The sequence below is a fragment of the Dryobates pubescens genome, chromosome 26 (assembly GCF_014839835.1).
Source record: "Dryobates pubescens isolate bDryPub1 chromosome 26, bDryPub1.pri, whole genome shotgun sequence".
Classification (NCBI taxonomy): Eukaryota; Metazoa; Chordata; class Aves; order Piciformes; family Picidae; genus Dryobates; species Dryobates pubescens.
The window spans coordinates 16,615,444-16,634,086 of NC_071637.1; the positions used below are offsets into that span (position 1 = coordinate 16,615,444).

Consider the following 18,643-nt stretch of genomic DNA (forward strand, 5'->3'; position numbering starts at 1 on the left):
CAGCCCTGGGGCTTGGCACTGCAGGGCAGGAGCTGAAGGCTCTGAAACCACCTCCTGTCTCCCTCACCTGTGAGTTCAGCAGTGCCATCCCTGGGGGCTCTGGGTGCTGGGAGGGATCAGACAGGCTGCTAATTAGAGGATGAAAGATGGGAGAGTCTGGGCAAAACCAGTGCTGCAAGACTTTCAGCCTGGAGCAGCCTGCCCAGGCTGTAATTGTCCCGTTGGATGCTGCCAGGCTCAGACTTTTTGGGGTCCTTCCCAGGCATGTTGAGGTCCTGCTGCCCTGGCTGGGGGTCCCTGTGTGGAGAAGGATCCTTCCTCCTCCTGGAGCAGAAGCTGCTGGCACAGCTGCTCCCCCTGCCCAGCTGCAGATGGGGAAATGCAAAAGCACTTCGAGCCCTTGGCCTGGGTTGGGAGCAGGGACAGCTCCGGCTGGAGCCTTCCCCCTGGGGAGGGGAGCAGCGTCCTGCCTCCAGCACCCACACCTGCAGGGATGGCTGAGCCCAGCCCAGAGCTTGTGCCTTCCTCCAAAGGGCTCTGGCAGCGTGATGCAAGCTCCTCACTGTGCCTCAAAGCTGTGAAAATCAACCTATTCTTGAAAAGCTCTCCTGAGATGCTGTCCTGGTCCCACACACCGGCTGCTGCCTGGGGCTGGCGCGGCCCCAGCCTGCCGGAGCTGCCACGGGGGAGCTGGGGGCCTGAGCTCCAGCATGGAGATGGCGAAGGCTCTGGAGACCAGGGCTGGGGAGGACAAGCTGGGGGTGTTCAGCCTGGGGGAAAGGAGGCCGAGGGGAGAGCTGCTGGCTCTCTGCAGCTCCCTGAGAGGAGGCTGGAGCCAGGTGGGGCTTGGGCTCTGCTCCTTTGGTGCCTGTTGCTCCTTCCTTGGGAGATGACCTCAAGCTGCCCCAGGGCAGGTTTAGGTTGGACATGAGGAACAATTTCTTCCCCTTGAGGGCTGTCAAGGCCTGGCCCAGGGCAGTGGTGCAGTCCCCATCCCTGGAGGGCTTTCAAAGCCCTGGAGCTGTGGTGCTGAGGGCCATGGTTTGGGGGTGCCCTGGCAGTGCTGGGGTCAGGGTTGGACTCTGCTCCTCAGGGTCTCTCATTCAAAATGCTTCTGTGGTTCTGTGCTGCGAAAGCAAGTGGAGCCCAGAGCCTGGCACTGCCAGGAGCCTGGCAGTGCTGCCACCCTGCCAAGCAGCACAGCAGCCTCCTGCTTGCTGTGGGTGTTTGGTGCAGGAGGAACCTCCTGATGCTGGTGCCATGCCCATGCCTCCCCAAACCCTGCTCTGACTCCATCCTGGGCATGCAAAGGAGCAGAGCCCTCCTCTCACCCATTTCCATTGCCAGCCCATGGGGCAGGGGCTGCCCTCCTGGGGTGCATCCCCCAACCCTGCCCATGCTGGCCCCTGCACTGCCAGGGCCGTGGGCAGGAGGGGAGGCAGCTGAGCCTGCCCATATGCTTGCTAATGGGGAGCCATGGCAGCTCCTCCCGGGGAGCTCTCACTGCACCATCTGCTCTGCCAGGCTGCCTTCCCTTGCTGAGCTTTTTTAAGCCCTAACTTTCCTTCCCAGCCGCTCTGCCGTGGCACAGGGGCCGGCACTGCTTTTGTAATCACCTCCAAACAGGTTGTCTGAACCTTCAGCGCCCAGCAGGGGAGCAGCCCAGACAGGCTGCAGTCAGCCGAAGCCTGCAGGAGCTCTGCCTCCACTTAAAAATACAACCAGGCAAGCAGCCACGCTGGGTGCCCAGCGCCTTCCCTCCTGCTGTGCCCCCAGGGTGCCCGCTCCCAGGCTTGCCTTGGCTGGGGATGGGCTGCCCGTGGGTTCCCCCAAACCACTGCAACCACCACCCCCCACGTCCCACCCCTCTGCCTAGGGCCGGGTGGTTTTCATGCTGCTGGTGCAAACAGCCAAAAGCCAAACCCTGGGGCTCCTCTGGGTCCCTGCTGCCTGCTCACACCCTCGCCAGATGTGCGGGGAGAAAAGGAACACAGCTGGATTGCCTGGGAGCGGCGCTGGCTGCAGGATGTTGTGGAGCAGGAGCAGAGCAGGAGCCAGGGGGTGGTGGTGGAGCAGAAGCAGCGCTGGCTGCAGCATTCGGGTTCAGCTCCCTGGGGAGGATCCCGGGGAGGGGGATGCGCTGCAGCTGCTTGGGGAGGTGGCTCCCGGCTCCCAGCAGCCAAAGGAGCTAAATTCAGGCTGGATGAGATCCATGGGCGTAGCTGGGGCTGGGCAGGGGGCCGGGGGGGCTGGGCTGCCGCCGCCGTGAGCAGGCTGAGGGTGCCAAGTCCCTTCAGATCTCTCTGCTGTTTGTTTGGGCGAAGCCCTAAATAAAACCGACAGCCCCAGCCGCTGCCTGGGGAGGGAGGAAGGGAAGGCAGAGGGGGGAGCTGGCAGACGGTGCCCCGGCACAGCGTGGCACCCAGAGATGCCCTCGGGGTCTGGCCCGAGTGGGAGAGAGGTTGAGTGTGAGCTAGGCAGGCTGGGGGGTGGCTGGGGGGGGGGTGCTGCCGGGTGTGCTGGCAGCTCAGGGTCTGCAGAGTCTCCCCGGTTGTCCCTGGGTGGGCACCGGGGATCTGGGGTAGGTTTGGGACCTGCTGGCGATGCCAGCATCGTGCCTGGCTGCAGGTGGCTGTGCCCACGTTGCTGGGTACAGGGAATGAGTTGGTTCCTGGCCTGGGCTTGCTGGAGGCTCACAGGGAGTGGGAGAAGCTGCAGTGGGTGCAGATGGTGTGGATGTGGCCTTGTGCCCACCCTGGGGAAAGGACTTCGTGTTGGGGCAGTGTGGGGACATGAATCCCATGGCTGCTCATGTCCAGACACCCTCCTCCTCCTCTGCACCCTCCCTCAGCCCTATCTCAGCTCCCTTGTCCTCAGCCTCTCCCTGCCGTGGTTGCTGCTGAGGGGACACCATGGCAATGATGTCCCCAGGCTGTGCCTCAGCACCCCTTGCCCAGAGGGGTGCAGGCAGCTCCTCTCCCATCCACTGCTGCACCACACTCCCCTCCTTGCTCTGACCCTCATGACCTGAGCTACCTTGCCCTGGTGGTACCCCCAGAACACTGCCTGCCCCTTTGCCAGGGGCTGCCCCATGGCAGCTGCTGGCCCTGCATGGCCCCTTAGGGAGCACAGAACAGCCACCATCAGGAGTGCCAAGGATTTGCAGCCCCCCAGGGCACCAAGTGCAGGGACCCCAGTTTCAGCATGAGGACCCCAGCCCCAACCGAGGTATCTCAGCCCTAGACAGAGCCCCCAGCCCCAGTGCAGTGCTGCTGGGCTGCCTGCTGTGGCTGCCCTGGCACAAGAAGCCTGGGGGGGAGACCGACCCCAGCCACCCTCCCCTTGGCCCTGAGTGAGCAGTGGGGCCACTGAACCATCCTTCCTCTGATCCTCCAGCTGCTTCCTCCTCCTCCCCAGCCCTGGGTCCTGTCTGCTTGTGAGTGCTTCCTCCTCACCCTAGGAGGGGAACCAGTAGCCCCTGAGGGGGGGTCCTAGGACTGGTTTGGGGGAGGGGATCTCCTGGAGGGGGGGGTGTCTCATCTCTGGGGAGGTCTCCTATCTGAAGGGGAAGGTCTTCTCTCCACGGGAGTTTTCTCTCGGGGGGTGGGGGGCTGTTCCTCTCTGGGGAGGGGTACGTAGTGGGGGCCTCTCCTGTGTGTGGGGTTCTCCTCTCCGGGGGGCTCTCCACGGGACTGGCTGCGGGGGGGATGGGGTTTCTCTTTTCCTTAGGAGGGGTCTTCTCCCCCCTCCTGGGATGTCTCGCCTCCGGGGCTGTCTCCCCCAGCCCACCTTAAGGCAGCAGCGCACCGGCCTGACCTTACCACAGCAACTTCGCTGCGGGCCGGGCGGTGCTGGCTTTGCCCCCGCCTTAAACTGGGGCTGCTCGGAGCAGAGGGGGGTCGGGGGAACGGGGAAGGAGGCCGAGGGGGGGTTGTGGTATTCCTCCCGCCCCGAAACCACGGCAACGGCGGCGGGAGGCGGTGCGGCAGCGGCGGGGAGGGGGGTGGGGAGGGCCAGGAGCGGCTCTGCTCGGTACCGGGAGGGGGGTACCGGGAGGGGGGCCCCGGTAGCGCAGCCGGAGTGCGGGGCGGGGGGGTGGGGTGTGTGTGGAAACCCCGGCCCGGTGGGGCCGCGTCCGGGGGTGTCCGTGTGTCTGTCCGCGTGTGCGTGCGTGCTCCCTGCCCGCAGCCGGGGAGGAGGAGGAGGAGGGAGCCCAGCGCAGCCCTTCCTCATTTTGGGGCTGAGCACAGCGATTTCCTTCTCTCCAGCTGCGATTCTGCTTTTCTCGCTCTTTCGGCTTTGCCTTTTTTTTTTTTTTTTCCACCCCCTCTTTTTTTTTTTCCCTCTTTTTTCCTTTTCTCCTCCGACACCACCAAACCCGCAGCCGGAGCTGCCCTCAAGCCGCTTCCATCTCTGCTCCTCAGCTCCAGCCGAGGATGGAGCCTCCTGCCCGCGGCCCTCGTCCTCTCTCCTGGCCGCTGACCTGCCTGCTGCTGCTCTCCCTGCCCAGCTGGCCAGGTAAGCTGTGGTCCCCCTCCCCGGCTCCCCTCCTTTCCCACCCTGCTCTCCCGTTGTTGTATTTTGGCTTCTTCTCCCCCCCCTTCCCCCCCTCCATCCTCATCCTCGCTGCCCGCTGCCCACCACCGCACACCTCCCGTCCCCGGCGCCGCCTCGCTGCGCGCCGCTGCTTTGACCTCTGGAGGAGATGACCTAGTCCGTGGTGATGGCAGCCAGCGGGGGGTTCCTGCAGGCTTTCTGCTCGAGAAGCGAACTTCCAGGCAGACGTTTCCCCCCCTTTCCAGCCACAAAAAGGAGGGAAATAGGCAGTGACATGAAGAGGCATGTTGTTCTCCAGCCCCTGCCAGCTATGCAGGAGGCAGATCCCAGCAAGCAGCCCAAATTCCCACTCAGGGGCTGCCTGGAGATGGGGAGGAGGGATGGTGGAAGTGGATGAAGGCAGCCTGGCAGGGAGGTTGCAGCAGGGGCTGCCTGCTTGCTCTGCCCACAGCTTGGTTCTGTTGCTCCCCCCCAGCTTTGCCCCCCGCTGGAACGCAGCTCTTGCTGCTCTGCCCAACTGTTGAGCAGCAGAGTGCTGGGACTGCACCACCCAGCCCTGGGTCACCTGGCCCCCAGCCCCTTCCCGGGGTACCCCCAGGCCTCCCCCGGGGCGTGGGGCTCTGCTGGTCCCCCGGCAAAGCTGCAGCCTGAGGAGGGCTGAGCAGAGCACACGAGCTGCTCCCTGCCTGTTTCCCTTCCCTCACCAGCAGTGGGGAGTTTCTCACCCCACCAGGAACAAAGCCCTTTGGTGGTGGTTGCTGCTTTCAAGGATGTCTCCTTTCTAGGATGTTTCATTTCAGTGCTGCTCACCTCGGGGGAGATGGCCAAGGGATCTCTCTCCTCCCTGCCCCCTACCCAGGTTGGGGTGGGGTTTTTTTGGTGTGAACTTCTTGGGTCAACAGCAATGAACCACCAGGAGCATCTTGCTGTTGAGTTTGGTTGTTTGGTTTTTTGCCTGGCACCTCCAATTTCCAGACCTGCCAGCTGGATCCCTCTGCCAGCAGCCCAGCCCAGGCTCCCACCCCACGGTGGGCAGAAGCTGCTCTCTTCCAGGCCCACCGCAGGTATTTACCATCAGATCTCTGCTGGAGCAGAGAGCTGGGTGCAAACTTGAGCAGAAAGCAAATGCTTTCAGCACAACCACTCCTTGCTTTGAGTTGCCTGATAACAACTGAGAAGTGTTGGCCCCAAGCTTGCAAACTCCAGGCTGCTGCAAGCCAAGAAGGCTTTGGCGGCGAGCGCAGCTTCTCGGGGAGCCGCTGCGATTTCCTGCCCCGGGAGAATGGCTTCAGCAGAGCTCTTGAGCTTCATTAAGCATGGCCTGGGAGTAAGAGCCAGGCTTTTCCCAAGCCAGCCATGGGAAAAGGACCATCCCTGGGTTGGGAGGTGGTTTGTGTCCCTGATTTCAGGTGCAGGCTTGCAGAGCTTTTTCTTTCCCCTGTGGTGGAGACCCTCTGGTGAAGCCTCCCCAGGCTTAAACTAAGCTTGAACTCCAGAAGGGCTGAGCCAAGCTCCTGCTTCTGCAGAAGCCAAGGGGGGAAAGGGAAGGTCCTGCAGGAGATCTTCCTGTAGGGCAAAGAGGAGGGAGATGCTGGGAAGCCAACTTGCAAAATCCTGTTGTAAAACCTGCGCTGGGCAGAACCCTTCCGTGCCCGGGGGGAGCGTTCAGCTGCACTTCCCAGAGCCTCTCAGGGGGAAATCTCTTTGGTCTGGGGGCTCTGGCTTTCACACTGAGTTTCTGCTAATGCTGTGGAGGGGGCAGCTCACAAGTGGTGCCTCCAGCTGGGGCTTCCTCTGCTGCCATGCATGTGAAACGTGGCCTTTGCTATAACTGTCCCCAAGCTGCTCCAGGGCCTGCGTCGTGCTCCCCAGCTATCCCTGGGTCTCTCCTCTTCTCCCTCTCCCCAGATGCAGATTCCAGGCCCGTTTTAGAGGCAGCACCTGTTATTTCCCCCCTCCATGGGCAGCCCTGCTGCAGGTGAAATTCCAGCTGGCTTATTTTAGGGTTTCCCTTGCCCACCAGCCCATTCCTCCAGCGAGCGACCCTGGGGCTCTGGATGCCGGTCACCAGCTGCACGTTGCTTCTGGAGCACCAGGGCCTTCCCTGAGCTCCCTACTTGGCTCCTTGGGAAGGAGAGAGGGGAGGGGAGAGGAGACAGGAAAAAAAAAAGAGGTCTATTTTTATCAGGCAGCATCCAAGCAGCCTCTCCTGAATTAAACCCAGGCCTCCTGCAATCTGTTCGGCATCAAATACTTCAAACGATGGAGTACAGGGTGGGGAAGGGAAAAAAAAGGTGTCACTGAGATGGGAAACCTGCTGCACAGGGGGAGGGATGGGGACTGTTCTGCTCCCAGCTTCAAGGGAATAGCAGGAGAGGAGCTCAGCCAGGCCAGGCACGGCACAGCAGCCCTGCTCAAGCCTCTCCTGCAGGCTGGGAGCGCTCTGGGGCTGCGTGGCAGGGGTGCTCCTACCTACGTGGGAGCTGTCAGGTGATGATTTCCTTCAGGGCTCTAAACCCCTTTGCTAAATCTGGAGTGTAGGACAGAGCAGATTACAGGCTCAGAGCACCTCAGCTCCCCTTGATCTTGCTGGCCAAAGGATTCTGCTCCCTCTCCAGGCAGCCTGCAGAGAAAAACAGGGTGGCACTGTGGAGGTGGGAAGCAGGTTTGGAGTGGTGAGAAATCGTGGTGTGTGTGTCCCCCATGTGTCTGCAGCGTGGAGGCATCCTGCTGCTGGAGCACAAATGGTGTGCTGGGCTCTGCTGGGAGGGGGCTTGCCAGGCTGCCCAGGGCTCACACCCAGAAAGGGGAAGGAGGAGAGAGACATTTTCTGCTGGGTGTGAGGAGAAGCTGCCTTCAGGGGGAAGGGAGGAGAGGAGCTTCAGGGGAAACTTTGCATTTTCTGACTTGCACAGTCTGGGGCTTTCTCTCAACTTCCCCTTTGTGTTTTCCTATGGCAGGGGGATGGGGGCTTGGCTCTGCTCTGAGTGCTGCTGCTGGAGTTTGAGGTGTTTCTGAGCATGCTTTGGGTCAGGTCGGTCCTGGAGCAGGGCTGCTGGGTGCAGCCTAGCTATTTGGCCACTGGAATGAGCTGCCCAGGGCACTGGTAGAGTCCCCATCCCTGGAGGGGTTTGAAAGCTGTGGGGATGTGATGCTGAGGGCCATGGTTTGGTGGTGCCCTGGCAGTGCTGGGCTAAGGCTTGGACTTGATGATCTTCAAGGTCTTCTCCTACACAGTTCCATGATTCCCCAGGCGCTCTCCCCTCCAGCAAGCATGCCTCACGGGGAGATGGGCAGATGGAGAAGATGAAGAGAAAGTTCTCAGCTCACTGCAAGCTTGCCTGGGCTCCTCTGAGCCCAGGGAGCCCCTGAGGGGACACAGGGGATCACCACCCCACAGCTCTTACCCAGGACTGCAGAGAGGAGCAGTGGGTGACACGAGGCACCGAGTCCCTGTGGTGGGAAGGGGCCCTGGCCCCCCTCTTCCCATGGGACAGGGCTCATAGCCCTTGCCCAGGAGCAATGAGACAACACAGGCTTCATTTGCCCACCTTGGTGGAGGAGCAACTACCAGGAGGGTACAGACAGTGTGCAAAGGGTCTGGGGGAGGGGGTCAGTGGTGCTGGTGGCTGAGGGGTGCCAGTCCCTGTGCCCAGAGCAGCCCAGTCCCCTTGCAGAGGCTGAGAGGCAGAGGCTGAGAGGCAGAGGCTGAGAGGCAGGTGCTGCTTCTGTGCCTTCAGACTTCCTCTATGAGTTTCTCAATCACTTCTTGTGGAAGGCCTGGGGGCAGCAGGTGATGGAGAAGCTCTGGAGACACCCCAGCAGCAGCTGGGGGCCAGGGCTGCTCCTCAAGCTCTGGGTGCAGGACACACAGGCTCCCCGTGCAGGCAGCCAGGCTGCTGCTGCTGCTCAGGCACCAGGCCAGGGCTCAGCCTGCAAGGTGCATTGAGAGGTGACACAAAAGGCTTCCATCCTTCTGCTCTCGCCTTCTCTCGTGGGACAGACTTGGTTTGGTGGCAAGTTCTCCTTGATGTGGCTTTGGAGGGGAAGGCCAAGGGGGAAGATTTCAACTGGAAGCAGCCAGCTCCTGCTGGGGATGTAGCAGACTCCTGCACTGGGCCAGAAGGCTGTAACTGGAGAGTCTGGAGAAGCTCTGCTGCTGGTGACTCTGGCCATGGAGCAGGGGCACAGGCAGTGAGAGCATCTGTGGGGACACTGAATCCTGCTGGAAGGCAGAAGGGATTAGCAGCTGCCAAGAATCCTCTCCAGGCTCTGTTGGAGCCAGCCCTGGCTGGAGGGGTCAGAGCAGTTTGTCCTACAGCAGTCCTCTTGGGGACCATCCAGCCAAAGACTTTGCCTCATTCTAGGGATGGCTGTGGGGCTACTGAAGAGACACTGCTTGGGGTTCTGGTGTGAGAGAGGAGGGAGGCAGCTGCAGCCCTCCAGGTAGCAAGGCTGTGCTGATGCAGCTCCTACTGCACCAGGATGCTGATCCAGGTGCTCCCACTGCCATTCAGCTGCAGCTCAAACCTGACTCTGCATGACCACCACACCAGCTCTGGGTGCAAGCTCCAGGCTTGCAGCAGTGCCTGGCCCCTGGTGTCAGCAGCAGGACTGAAGTGCTTCTCCCATGATGTTTCAGACTTGTTTGGTGTGAGGCTGCAGAGCCCTGGAGCAGGCTGCCCAGAGAGGTTGTGGAGTCTCCTGTGCAGAGCTTCCAACCCCCCTGGGCATTGTGCTCCCTGGCAAGCTGCTGTGGGAGCCCTGCTGGAGCAGGGGGTTGCACTGGATGAGCTCCAGAGGTCCCTTCCAACCACCACCAAGCTGGGATTCAGGGATTCCCAGGTGCAAAGTGGTCAGCTGGGTGAGGGAGCCTCATCCCTGAGGTGCTTTGAAGGGGACAGCTCTGCTCCAGGGGTGATGAGCAGGGATGGCATCTTCCTGACTGGCACCAGGTCACCTTCCCCATCCTCACTCACCCAAAGCAGCTGCTGGAATGAGGCAGGGCTTGGATTTGCTGCAGAAATGGGGCAGGCTCAGGGCAGGGAATGTGGTGCCAGGGCTGCTGCTGTCCGGGGTGCCAGGGCTTGGTGCCCTGCTTTGCTCCCAGCCGAGCGTGCAGGCAGCAGGATGTGGCTTAGCTGTGCACAGACCACGAGGAGTGGGCATCTGACAAAGCCCCAGCCAGCTGCACTGCTCACACCCATGGTCTGTGCCTGCTGCCATGACCACAGTCTGTGCCCTGGGCACCCTGGTGCTGGCACAGCCCCAGTGCCCATGGTCCTGGCTCACCAGAGCTGTGTGCTCAGCCTGTGCCATGGTCAGGAAGGCCGTGGGGTGGACCTGGCTGGGTGTGTGGCCAGGTGAGGCTCACTCTGGTTTTTTGTTCCAGGTGTGGGTGCCCAGAGTGGGACTTCCAGGGTGCAGCAGCCCCAGGAGCAGCTCTTGGCGATGGCAGGGCAGACAATCACCCTGAGCTGCACCATCTCTGGAGTGGGTCCCCCTGGCCCTGTGGAGTGGCTGAAGGGCTGGGGCAGTGAGAACAAGACCATTTATGTTCAGACCAGCTCCAGCCCCCGTGTGACCAGGGTGGAGGGTGGATCCAACGAGGACTTCAGCATCCAGATCAGGGATGTTCAGCCCGAGGACGCTGGCACCTACTACTGTGTGAAGTTCACGAGAAGTGGGCGCCCAGGTGCTGCTCCGCAGGTGTTCCAGCACGGGCAGGGCACAGTGGTGTCTGTGCAGGGTGAGTGGGGCTAGCAGAACAGCTCCTGGTGGGAACCAGCCCCACCAGGAACGGCCCAGCCCGGGGGGCTCTGCTTTGGGTGAGTGAGGATGGGGAAGGGGCTTGGGAGAGGGTCCCCTGGGCCGTCTGTGGGCACATCCATTGCCCGGGGGGGTTACCCACTCCCTGCAGCCCCAGGGCTGGGCAGGAGTGGCAGAGCCTGGTCTGATGTCTCTGTGCTTCCCCTCCCAGCCAGACCCAGGCAGCCAGTCGTGTCCGGGCCCGGGCGCAGGGCAGGCACAGGGGCATCAGTGTCCTTCACCTGTGAGACTGGAGGCTTCTTCCCCAAAGACATCAGCGTGAGGTGGCTCAAGAACAAGGCTCCCATCTCGGCTCAGCAGCCCCGGGTCAGGCCTGGGCACAGCAACTCCTCCTACACCATGTCCAGCACAGTGACCTTGGCGCTGGAGCCGCAGGACGTCCGCTCCCAGCTGGCCTGTGAGGTGCAGCACCCAACGCTGCCAGCCCCCCTGAGGGGCACCTACCAGCTGAGGGAAGCCCTGCGAGGTGAGGGCTGGGGGCACAGCCCAGGGCTGGGGGTGCTGGGATGGGGACAGGGCAGAGGGCTGGGGGCACAGCCCAGGGCTGGGGGTGCTGGGATGGGGCCAGGGCAGAGGGCTGGGGGCACAGCCCAGGGCTGGGGGTGCTGGGATGGGGACAGGGCAGGGGGCTGGGGGCACAGCCCAGGGCTGGGGGTGCTGGGATGGGGACAGGGCAGAGGGCTGGGGGCACAGCCCAGGGCTGGGGGTGCTGGGATGGGGACAGGGCAGAGGGCTGGGGGCACAGCCCAGGGCTGGGGGTGCTGGGATGGGGCCAGGGCAGGCTGCAGAGCTGGGCCACCCCAGGAGCCTCTTCTCTCCCCAGTGGCCCCCAGCGTTCGCCTGCTGCCCAAGGCCAGCTCCGTGGAGCTCAACAAGACCTGGACCCTCTCCTGCCGCGTGGAAGGCTTCTACCCGCGGGACCTGGCCCTGAGCTGGCTGGAGGGCGGCAGGGAGCTGCCGCTGCAGAACACCTCCCGGCCGGTGGAGACTCCGCAGGGCTTGTTCCAGCTGAGCAGCCTGGTGGAGGTGCAGGCCACGGAGGACAGGAATGGGTCAGCCTTCACCTGCCGGGTGGTGCACGACGGCCAGGACCCCATCAGCAGCACAGTCACCCTCTGGGTCGCTGTGCCAGCCAAGGAGGGGCTGGGTGAGCGCAGCCCAGCAGAGAATGGTGAGTGAGACCTGCTGGCAGGGGGTCCTGCGGGCAAGGCTGGAGCTTGTCCCCCACCCTCGCCCTGAGAGAGCTCAAAGTTCCACCAGGATCTTGTTCAAGGACACCAACTCCTGTGTCTGGACTGGTCTGGAGCACAAGTGGTGTGAGGAGCGGCTGAGGGAGCTGGGGGTGTGCAGCCTGGAGAAAAGGAGGCTGAGGGAGACCTCCTGGCTCTCTACAGCTCCCTGAGAGGAGGCTGGAGCCAGGTGGGGCTTGGGCTCTGCTCCCTAGTCTCAGGTGATAGGAGGAGAGGCAACGGCCTGGAATTGCCCCAGGGGAGGCTTAGGTTGGGGATTATGCTGCAGGAGTGGTCAGGGGCTGGCACAGGCTGCCCAGGGGGGTGGTGGAGTCCCCATCCCTGAAGGGGCTCAAGAAACCTGGGGCCATGGTCTGATGGCTGTGGTGGTGGTGGGCTGCTGGTTGGAGTCAACGCTCTTGGAGGTCCTTTCCAAGCCAAAGAATCCTCTGGTTCAATGAATCTCTGTTCTGGGGGCTGGGGGGGTGCGATGCTGGCAGGTACTGAGCTGAGGTCCTGCTTCAGCTGTCACCAGGCCAACCCCCAGCTGTAGGGCTGCAGGGACTCCGTTGGTGCTAACACTTTTGGGTCCCTGGTGACCCTTTTCCTTCCTGTTTCAGGCAATTTGCTCATCATCTACAGCGTGGTGGGGGTGGTCTGCACGGTGCTGGCCCTGCTGGTGGCTGCCGTCCTCTACCTCATCCGCACGAAGCAGAGCAAGGGTAAGGAGAACAACCAAGGTTGCTCTTGATGACCTTAGAGGTCTTTTCCAACCTTAATGATTCTGTGGTAGCTCTTTCTTCCTCCCTCTTGAGCATCAGTGTTTGGATGCTTTCATGGGATTCTGCCTCTCTGCCCTGCTCTGCTGAGATCCCCCCCTGCAGTGCTGGGGCAGCTCTGGAGTCCTCAGCAGAGATAGGAACTGGTCAGAGCAGGGCCAGAGGGAGCCACGGCAGTGCTGGCAGGGCTCTCAGCCCTCTGCTGTGAGGCCAGGCTGAGAGAGTTGGGGTTGTGCAGCCTGGAGAAGAGACCTCCTGGGAGACCTCCTGGTGGCCTTGCAGAGCTCCAAGATGCATGGAAAAAAGCTGGGGACAGATTTTAAGCAGGGCCTGTAGTGACAGGGCCAGAGGGGACAGTTTGAACTCAAAGGCAGGAGAGAAGGGAGGAATGTTTGCCACTGAGGGTGGGGAGAGCCTGGCCCAGGCTGCCCAGAGAGCTGGGAGCTGCCCCCTGCCTGGCACCACTGCAGCTCAGGTGGTTTGGGGCTGGGATCAGCCTGCTCTGGTTGGGGCTGTCCCTGGAGACTGCAGGGGCTTGGACTGGATGAGCTTGGAAGGTCCCTTCCAACTCCAACCAGTCTGGGAGTCCATGGTGAACCTGCAGACACTTCTCCCTGGGAAGAGCTCTGCCTCTGCTCTGGAGCAGTCTCTGGCTGGGGACTCCTGGAGCTGGGGAAGGCCAGGGTGGGTTGTGGGAGGTTGCCATGAATTCCTGAGCTGTTTCTTTTCTAAACTGCTTCTCTTTCAGCAGGTAAAAGCTCCCCATCTGCCAGGTGAGTGCTGCTCTCTTCCAGTCTCTGGGTCACAGTGGGCACACTGAGCTGGACACCTGCAGACAATGGGTTGTGAATGGGATGGGCAGGAGCATAGCCCCTGCCAGCCTCCCCAGCTGTGATCCTGCCCCCGTGGTGATCTCCCACCCAAACCCTTGCATCTTGGTGGGGCTGAATGAGTGGGGTGGGAGCAGCCTGGTCTCCAAACCTGCAGAGATGCAGCTGGACCAGCTGTGAGAAGGAGGACTTCTGCTGGGTGCTGCTGCAGGGACCTTGCTTTGTGGCGGCTCCAGCTGTGCGCCATCACTAGGGAAGAGGCGAGGGGTCCATCTGACCTGCTCTGTTCCCCCTTTCAGGTTACACGAGCCGGAGAAGAGCAGCGAGGCCACTACCCAGGTGCGGGGCTGCGCAGGACGCCTCTGGCTGGCTGCGGCGGAGGGCGGCGGCTGCCCTGGGAAACGCCTCAGTGTCTCCCCCCTGTGGCAAGAGAGGGAAGAGACGCTGCCCCGGGGCTTGGGGAGCTGCTTCCCCGCATCTCTGCCGCCTTGGTCCTCTCTCCCCCTCCTCCTCCTTCCACGAAGGTCTGGAGAACCAGCTGTGCTCTCGGCAGCCAGGCTATTTGGGGAGTTGTTTTGCATTTCATGCGGCAGTGAGGAGCGGAGTCGTGATCAGCAGCAGCCTGCCCATCCCACCCAGCCTCTGCCAGCTCCTGCGTGGGCAGCGCTGGCCAGCCTGGGCCCTGCCCATGCCAGCCAGGACAGGGTGATGGGGTGGCTGCAGTGGTGGCTCTTGAATGAGGGTGGTGGCTCCCAAGCCTGGAAGTGTCAGTGGTGGCTGGAATTGAAGATGCAGTGTGGGGTGAAGTGTGGGCTGTCATTTCACAGCTGGCCAGTTGTGTGCCCAGGTGGCCAAGAAGGCCACCAGGATCCTGGCTTGGATCAGCAACAGTGTGGCCAGCAGGAGCAGGGCAGGGGCTGTCCCCCTGTACTAGGCACTGGTGAGGCCACACCTTGACGTTTGGGTTCAGTCTTGGGCCCCCCATTCCAAGAAGGACACTGAGGGGCTGCAGCAGGTCCAGAGAAGTGCAGCAGGGCTGGGGAGGGGTCTGGGGAGCAGGGCTGGGGAGGAGCAGCCGAGGGAGGTCCCTTCCAACCCAAACCATTCGGCGAGGCAGGGCTGGGCTGGGGGCGCTCCTCAGCCGCCCCGCCGCAGGAACAGCTCTCGCTGTGTCGCGCAGGAATCCGACCCCAACAACCTGACCTACGCAGACCTGAACTTCGAGAAGGAGAGGAAGAGCATCCGGCGGATGGTGGAGCTGAGCCAGCAGTCGGAGTACGCCTCCATCCAGGGCAGCCCGGCCCCCGGCGCCGACGACAACCTCACCTACGCCGACCTGGACATGGTGCACCTCAACAAGGCGCCCAAGCGCCCGGCCCCGCGCCCCGAGGAGGCCAGCTCCGAGTACGCCAGCGTCCAGATCCCCAGGAAGTGAGGGGGCTGCAGGGACCACGGCCCCCGCCCTCGCCACGCCCCTGCTCCTCCCCGGGAGGATCCTCTCGGAAGCGCAGAGAGGGATGTGAGGATGAGCTGTGGTGACCGCGGGTTTTGGATGGAGATGGAGCCCTCAGAGCTGTGAGGGTCGATTCCATCCTCAGAGACCTGCTCTGGGGGTCAGTTTGGTCCTGGGGGCTGCCAGCTCCGTCCCTCTGGGATCCCCCCCTCGTGGCATGGAGGTCGTTCAGCCTCTGCGTGCCGGGGCCGCTGGGTCAGCCAGCGCTGCAGCAGCTCCTCCGGGAGCTCCAGCTGGGCTGAGGGGACAAGGACAGTGCCTCCACGCCGGCCCCCACCGGGATGCTGCTGCCTGGACGTGCCCACACGGCTCCCTGCAGCTGCCCCCACCCCACAGGGACCAGCCAGGGTCCCCACGCTGCCTTCTGGGGCTCTTTGCCGCCTGGAAAATGAACTCTGGGTTTAAAGGCAGGACAGAGGTGTCTGCCTCTCCTTCCCAAGTGTCCCTTCTGCAGCACCCCAGCCTCACACCAAGGCCAAGGAGGCTGGGGAGGAGCTTGGGGAGGCTGGAAAGCTTTCTGAGGCTGGGAAGTTGGTTGAGTCTGGGGAAGCTGGTGAAGGTGGTGAAGGTGGTGATGGTGAGAGGAGCTTGGTGAGGCTGGGAGGCTTGGTGGGAGGCTGGTGAAGGTGAGAGGAGCTTGGTGGAGGTGGGAGGCTGGTGGAGGTGGAAGGTTTGGTGAGGCTGGTGAAGGCAGGAGGCTGGTGAGGCTGCCAAGCCAAGCCACCCTGCTGCAGGTGGTCCCCCCTGGGAAACTCCAGGTAGAGCTCTCCAGCACCGAGCATCCTTCTCATCTTCCTCTGCACAGCCTTGCCCAGCACCAGGACCCTTGCCAGGCTTGTACAAAGCATGGGGGTGCCCCTGCCAGCCTGGCCCCCCTGCTGGCAGCTCCCCACAGGTACCATGTGAGGTGTTTTGACTCTTTGCCATCTAACTGTTAATTTGTAGAGCTCAAGCCCCAGCGTTTCGTGCCGTGCGTGGGTGTGCTGCTGTGTACTTAACACTAGGCTCAGATGTGTGGAATTAGACCCCCCCCAAAAACCCTGCAGCGTTTAACAGACTCACACAACCTCCCCCCTCCTCCCTCCCCACTACCCCCTCCCAAGCTCTGCCCTGGGGCCAGGCAGGCTCCTCCCTACCCCATCCCCACCCCAGCCTACCCCCCATGGGGCCAAGTGTCTTCCATGTGCCCCCTCCATGGGCCAGCACCCTGGGCTGGCACCCACAGCCCCTAGGTGGCCTTAAGAGCAGGGGCTACACGAGGCTGGCCCCCCCATGGCTGCCTGGGAGGGGTCGGGGGGGCTGTGGTGCTTGGGGAAGGATGTGACTGCTTGTACAGAATTCCTCTCTCTTTTTTGGTTTGGTTTTGGTTTTTTTTCTTTTTGCTTGCAAGATATTTTTCTAATAAAAGTGAAGAGTCCTGTGCTGCTCCTGCCCCCCCCCCCCAGCCTCTCCCCCTGCCCCCCCCCCAGCCTCTCCCCCTGCCCCCCCCCCCAGCCTCTCCCCCTGCCCCCCCAGCCTCTCCCCATGCTCAGGGCTGGCCCCTGGGTACCTGCCCTGGGCCTGCAGGCTGGGAGCCTGCCTGCCTCCTCCGTGCAGGGCCTCATCCTGCACAGCTCTGCAGAGAGGGAAGAGGAAGAGGAAGGCAGCAGGAGGCTGAGCCCGGCTGGGGGCTGTGCTGCTGCATCTCTTGGGGTAGATGAGGGAGGGGACAGGGTCTGGCCAGCTGTCCCCAGACAGCCCTAGTCTAGCTTTAGGAGCAGCCCAGGGGTGGCCAAATGGGCACTGGTGTGCCAGGGGTGAGCTGAGTGTGCCAGTGCTCTTCAGTGATGTCCCCTCCTGCTCACCCTGGAGCTGGTGGCTCAGCTGTGGCTGACACTGTGTGCCACCAGGGCCAGGAGGCTTCCCCTGGTGCCAAACCCCATGGAGGATGATGCTGTTAAGTTCAGGAGGGACCTTGCTGCCAGCCTGGGCTTCACTCAGCACCAAGCTGCTGCTGCTAGCTTGGCAGCATCCTCAAAGTGGGAAGGGGACAGTGTGGGCACTGCCCTTGGCAGGGATGCCCCTTCCCCTCTGCCACAATTCCTGAGGTAACTTCCACTGGGTGCTGCTGGGGATCCCCAGCCAGCACCTGAGCTGCAGCCAGGTCAGGCTGAACAGCCCTGCCCTGCCCTGCCCTTTGCTTGGCAGTGGAGGGGTCCCTGGGGTGCCACATCTCCCTTGGCACCCATGGCACAGGGTTTGCCCCATGGAAGATGCACAGCACCTGGCACAGATTCATTGGCATCTGCCTTTTATTGTCTGCAGGGGAAGCAGGGTCCAGGGCATGGGTCTGATCCTGCTCTGGGGTCCTTTTCAGAGGGGGAAAGCCCACGGGCACCAGGTGGGTGCTGGGATGGGTGGGACATGAGGAATGGCATCAGGGTGGTGCTGAGCTGCCTGCTCTGGTGACAGTGCTGCAGTGCCAGCCCTGCCCTGTCACCCCTCCCCATGGCTGCCTGAGCCATCTACCAGCCCCGAGGGCCCGATCCCGCCCCAGCTCACCCTTCCCAGTGCTCAGAGAGCAGTGCACCAGCTGCGATGGCTTCCCGGCCCTGCCGCACTCCCGCAGCTGCGGGCGGGGGGAGGCTCCGTGTTCCCCTCCTCCGTTTGCCCCCAGGAGCCGTGGGGCTGGACTTGCAGCCCCCCCACCAGAAGCTGGGGGGGGTGGCACTGTCCCTTTGATGCACGAGGTCCCTAAGGGATGGGCAGGTGAGCCAGAGAGGGGCAGCTGGGGATGGGGACCTGTGGTCCCCCGGGGAGGTGAGGCAGGGGTGGCACCGGGCTGGGCAGGGAATGGGGCTGGGGGTGACAGCGGCGTGGGGAGCCTGGTGTTGCCCATCCCACGCCTGGCTCTATAGGTCCAAGACCTCCCCTGAGTAGGCGCTGGGGTCCTCGTCCGAGCGTGTGGTCACCTTGAACTGGCGCCGCAGGAAGCCTCCGTAGCGCTTCTGATTGTCCCACTTGAGCTTGGGCCGGATGCGGCGCATGAAGCCCCCGTAGCGCTTGTGCAGCTCGGCCAGCTCCTGCCCCCCGGCCCCGCCACCCGTGGGCTCCTCGGCTCCATCTCCTGCCGGCTCCGGCCCCGGGTAGTCCTCGGGGGCTGCCCGCTCCCCCGGCTTGCGCCCGAAGCCCCCAAACTTCTTGCTGAGCCCCCCCTTGGTGTGGGCGTTCTCCCGGAGCAGGGCGAGCAGCTTCCCCTTGGACATCTTCTTCATGAAGCCTCCGTAGCGCTTGGCCGGCAGCGGAGCCAGCCCTCCGGCGCCCAGCTCCGACTCTGCCTTCTCCTCCTCCGCCTCCCGAGGGGCCGGCTCTGTCCCTTCGGCCAGGGCCACCAGCGGGGCCAGCAGCGCCAGTGCCTTCCTGCAGGTCTCCCACTCGGGCCCGGGCGGTGAGGAGCCCTGGCATTCCCGCAGGCACATCTGCAAGACGGCAGCCAGGGTGCCCGCTGGCATCACCCCGCTGCTTGAGGTGAGCCCTCTGCCTTCCTCCCGCCCCAGACCCCGGGAACCTGTGCCCACCAAGCTGCCAAGCTCAGCAAGGAGACAAAGCTTGGGCATCTCCAGCACCGTGGGGTGCCCACGACCACCCCCCAGCTCAGCCAAACATGCACTGGCACCCGTGATGGACCCACTGCCAACGCCCCCGGCACTCACCAGGGGCCAGCTGCTGGTCTCGGGGGTGGGTGTCTGTGCCACGCAGAGGGAGCACTGGGTCACGCAGTCAGTGGATGCCATCACGGCCAGAGAGAGGCAAAGTGCCAGTGCCAGCGCCTGCCGAGCCATCTCGCCCTGCAGCCACTGCCTGGGGACGGTGAGACAGCACAGAACCTGTCACCCACCCTGTGCCAGCCCCAGGGAGTCCATCCTC

The 18,643-nt window shown here is 63.1% G+C and overlaps 2 protein-coding genes across 3 annotated transcripts; one reads left to right on the forward strand and one right to left on the reverse strand.

Annotated features, from left to right (window-relative positions):
- Positions 1 to 3,932: 3,932 nt before the first annotated feature.
- Positions 3,933 to 15,377, forward strand: LOC128898580 (tyrosine-protein phosphatase non-receptor type substrate 1-like). Of its 2 annotated transcripts, XM_054173625.1 has the most exons (10): positions 3,933 to 3,980; positions 4,425 to 4,518; positions 9,950 to 10,306; positions 10,538 to 10,852; positions 11,210 to 11,557; positions 12,236 to 12,337; positions 13,143 to 13,167; positions 13,524 to 13,563; positions 14,405 to 15,296; positions 15,364 to 15,377. In XM_054173625.1, exons 2-9 carry the CDS (start codon positions 4,437 to 4,439, stop codon positions 14,657 to 14,659), a joined length of 1,524 nt encoding a protein of 507 aa, XP_054029600.1. In that variant the 5' UTR covers positions 3,933 to 3,980; positions 4,425 to 4,436; the 3' UTR covers positions 14,660 to 15,296; positions 15,364 to 15,377. The 2 variants fall into 2 exon arrangements, with proteins under 2 accessions (XP_054029600.1, XP_054029601.1); XM_054173626.1 differs by lacking the exon at positions 3,933 to 3,980 and having other exon boundaries at positions 4,320 to 4,518; positions 13,146 to 13,167.
- A 2,251-nt stretch (positions 15,378 to 17,628) lies between these two features.
- PDYN (prodynorphin) lies at positions 17,629 to 18,594 on the reverse strand. Its single transcript, XM_054173677.1, has 2 exons — positions 18,430 to 18,594; positions 17,629 to 18,195 (listed from the first exon to the last, which is right to left on the reverse strand). Exons 1-2 carry the CDS (start codon positions 18,556 to 18,558, stop codon positions 17,629 to 17,631), a joined length of 696 nt encoding a protein of 231 aa, XP_054029652.1. The 5' UTR covers positions 18,559 to 18,594.
- Between the last annotated feature and the right edge of the window lie 49 nt (positions 18,595 to 18,643).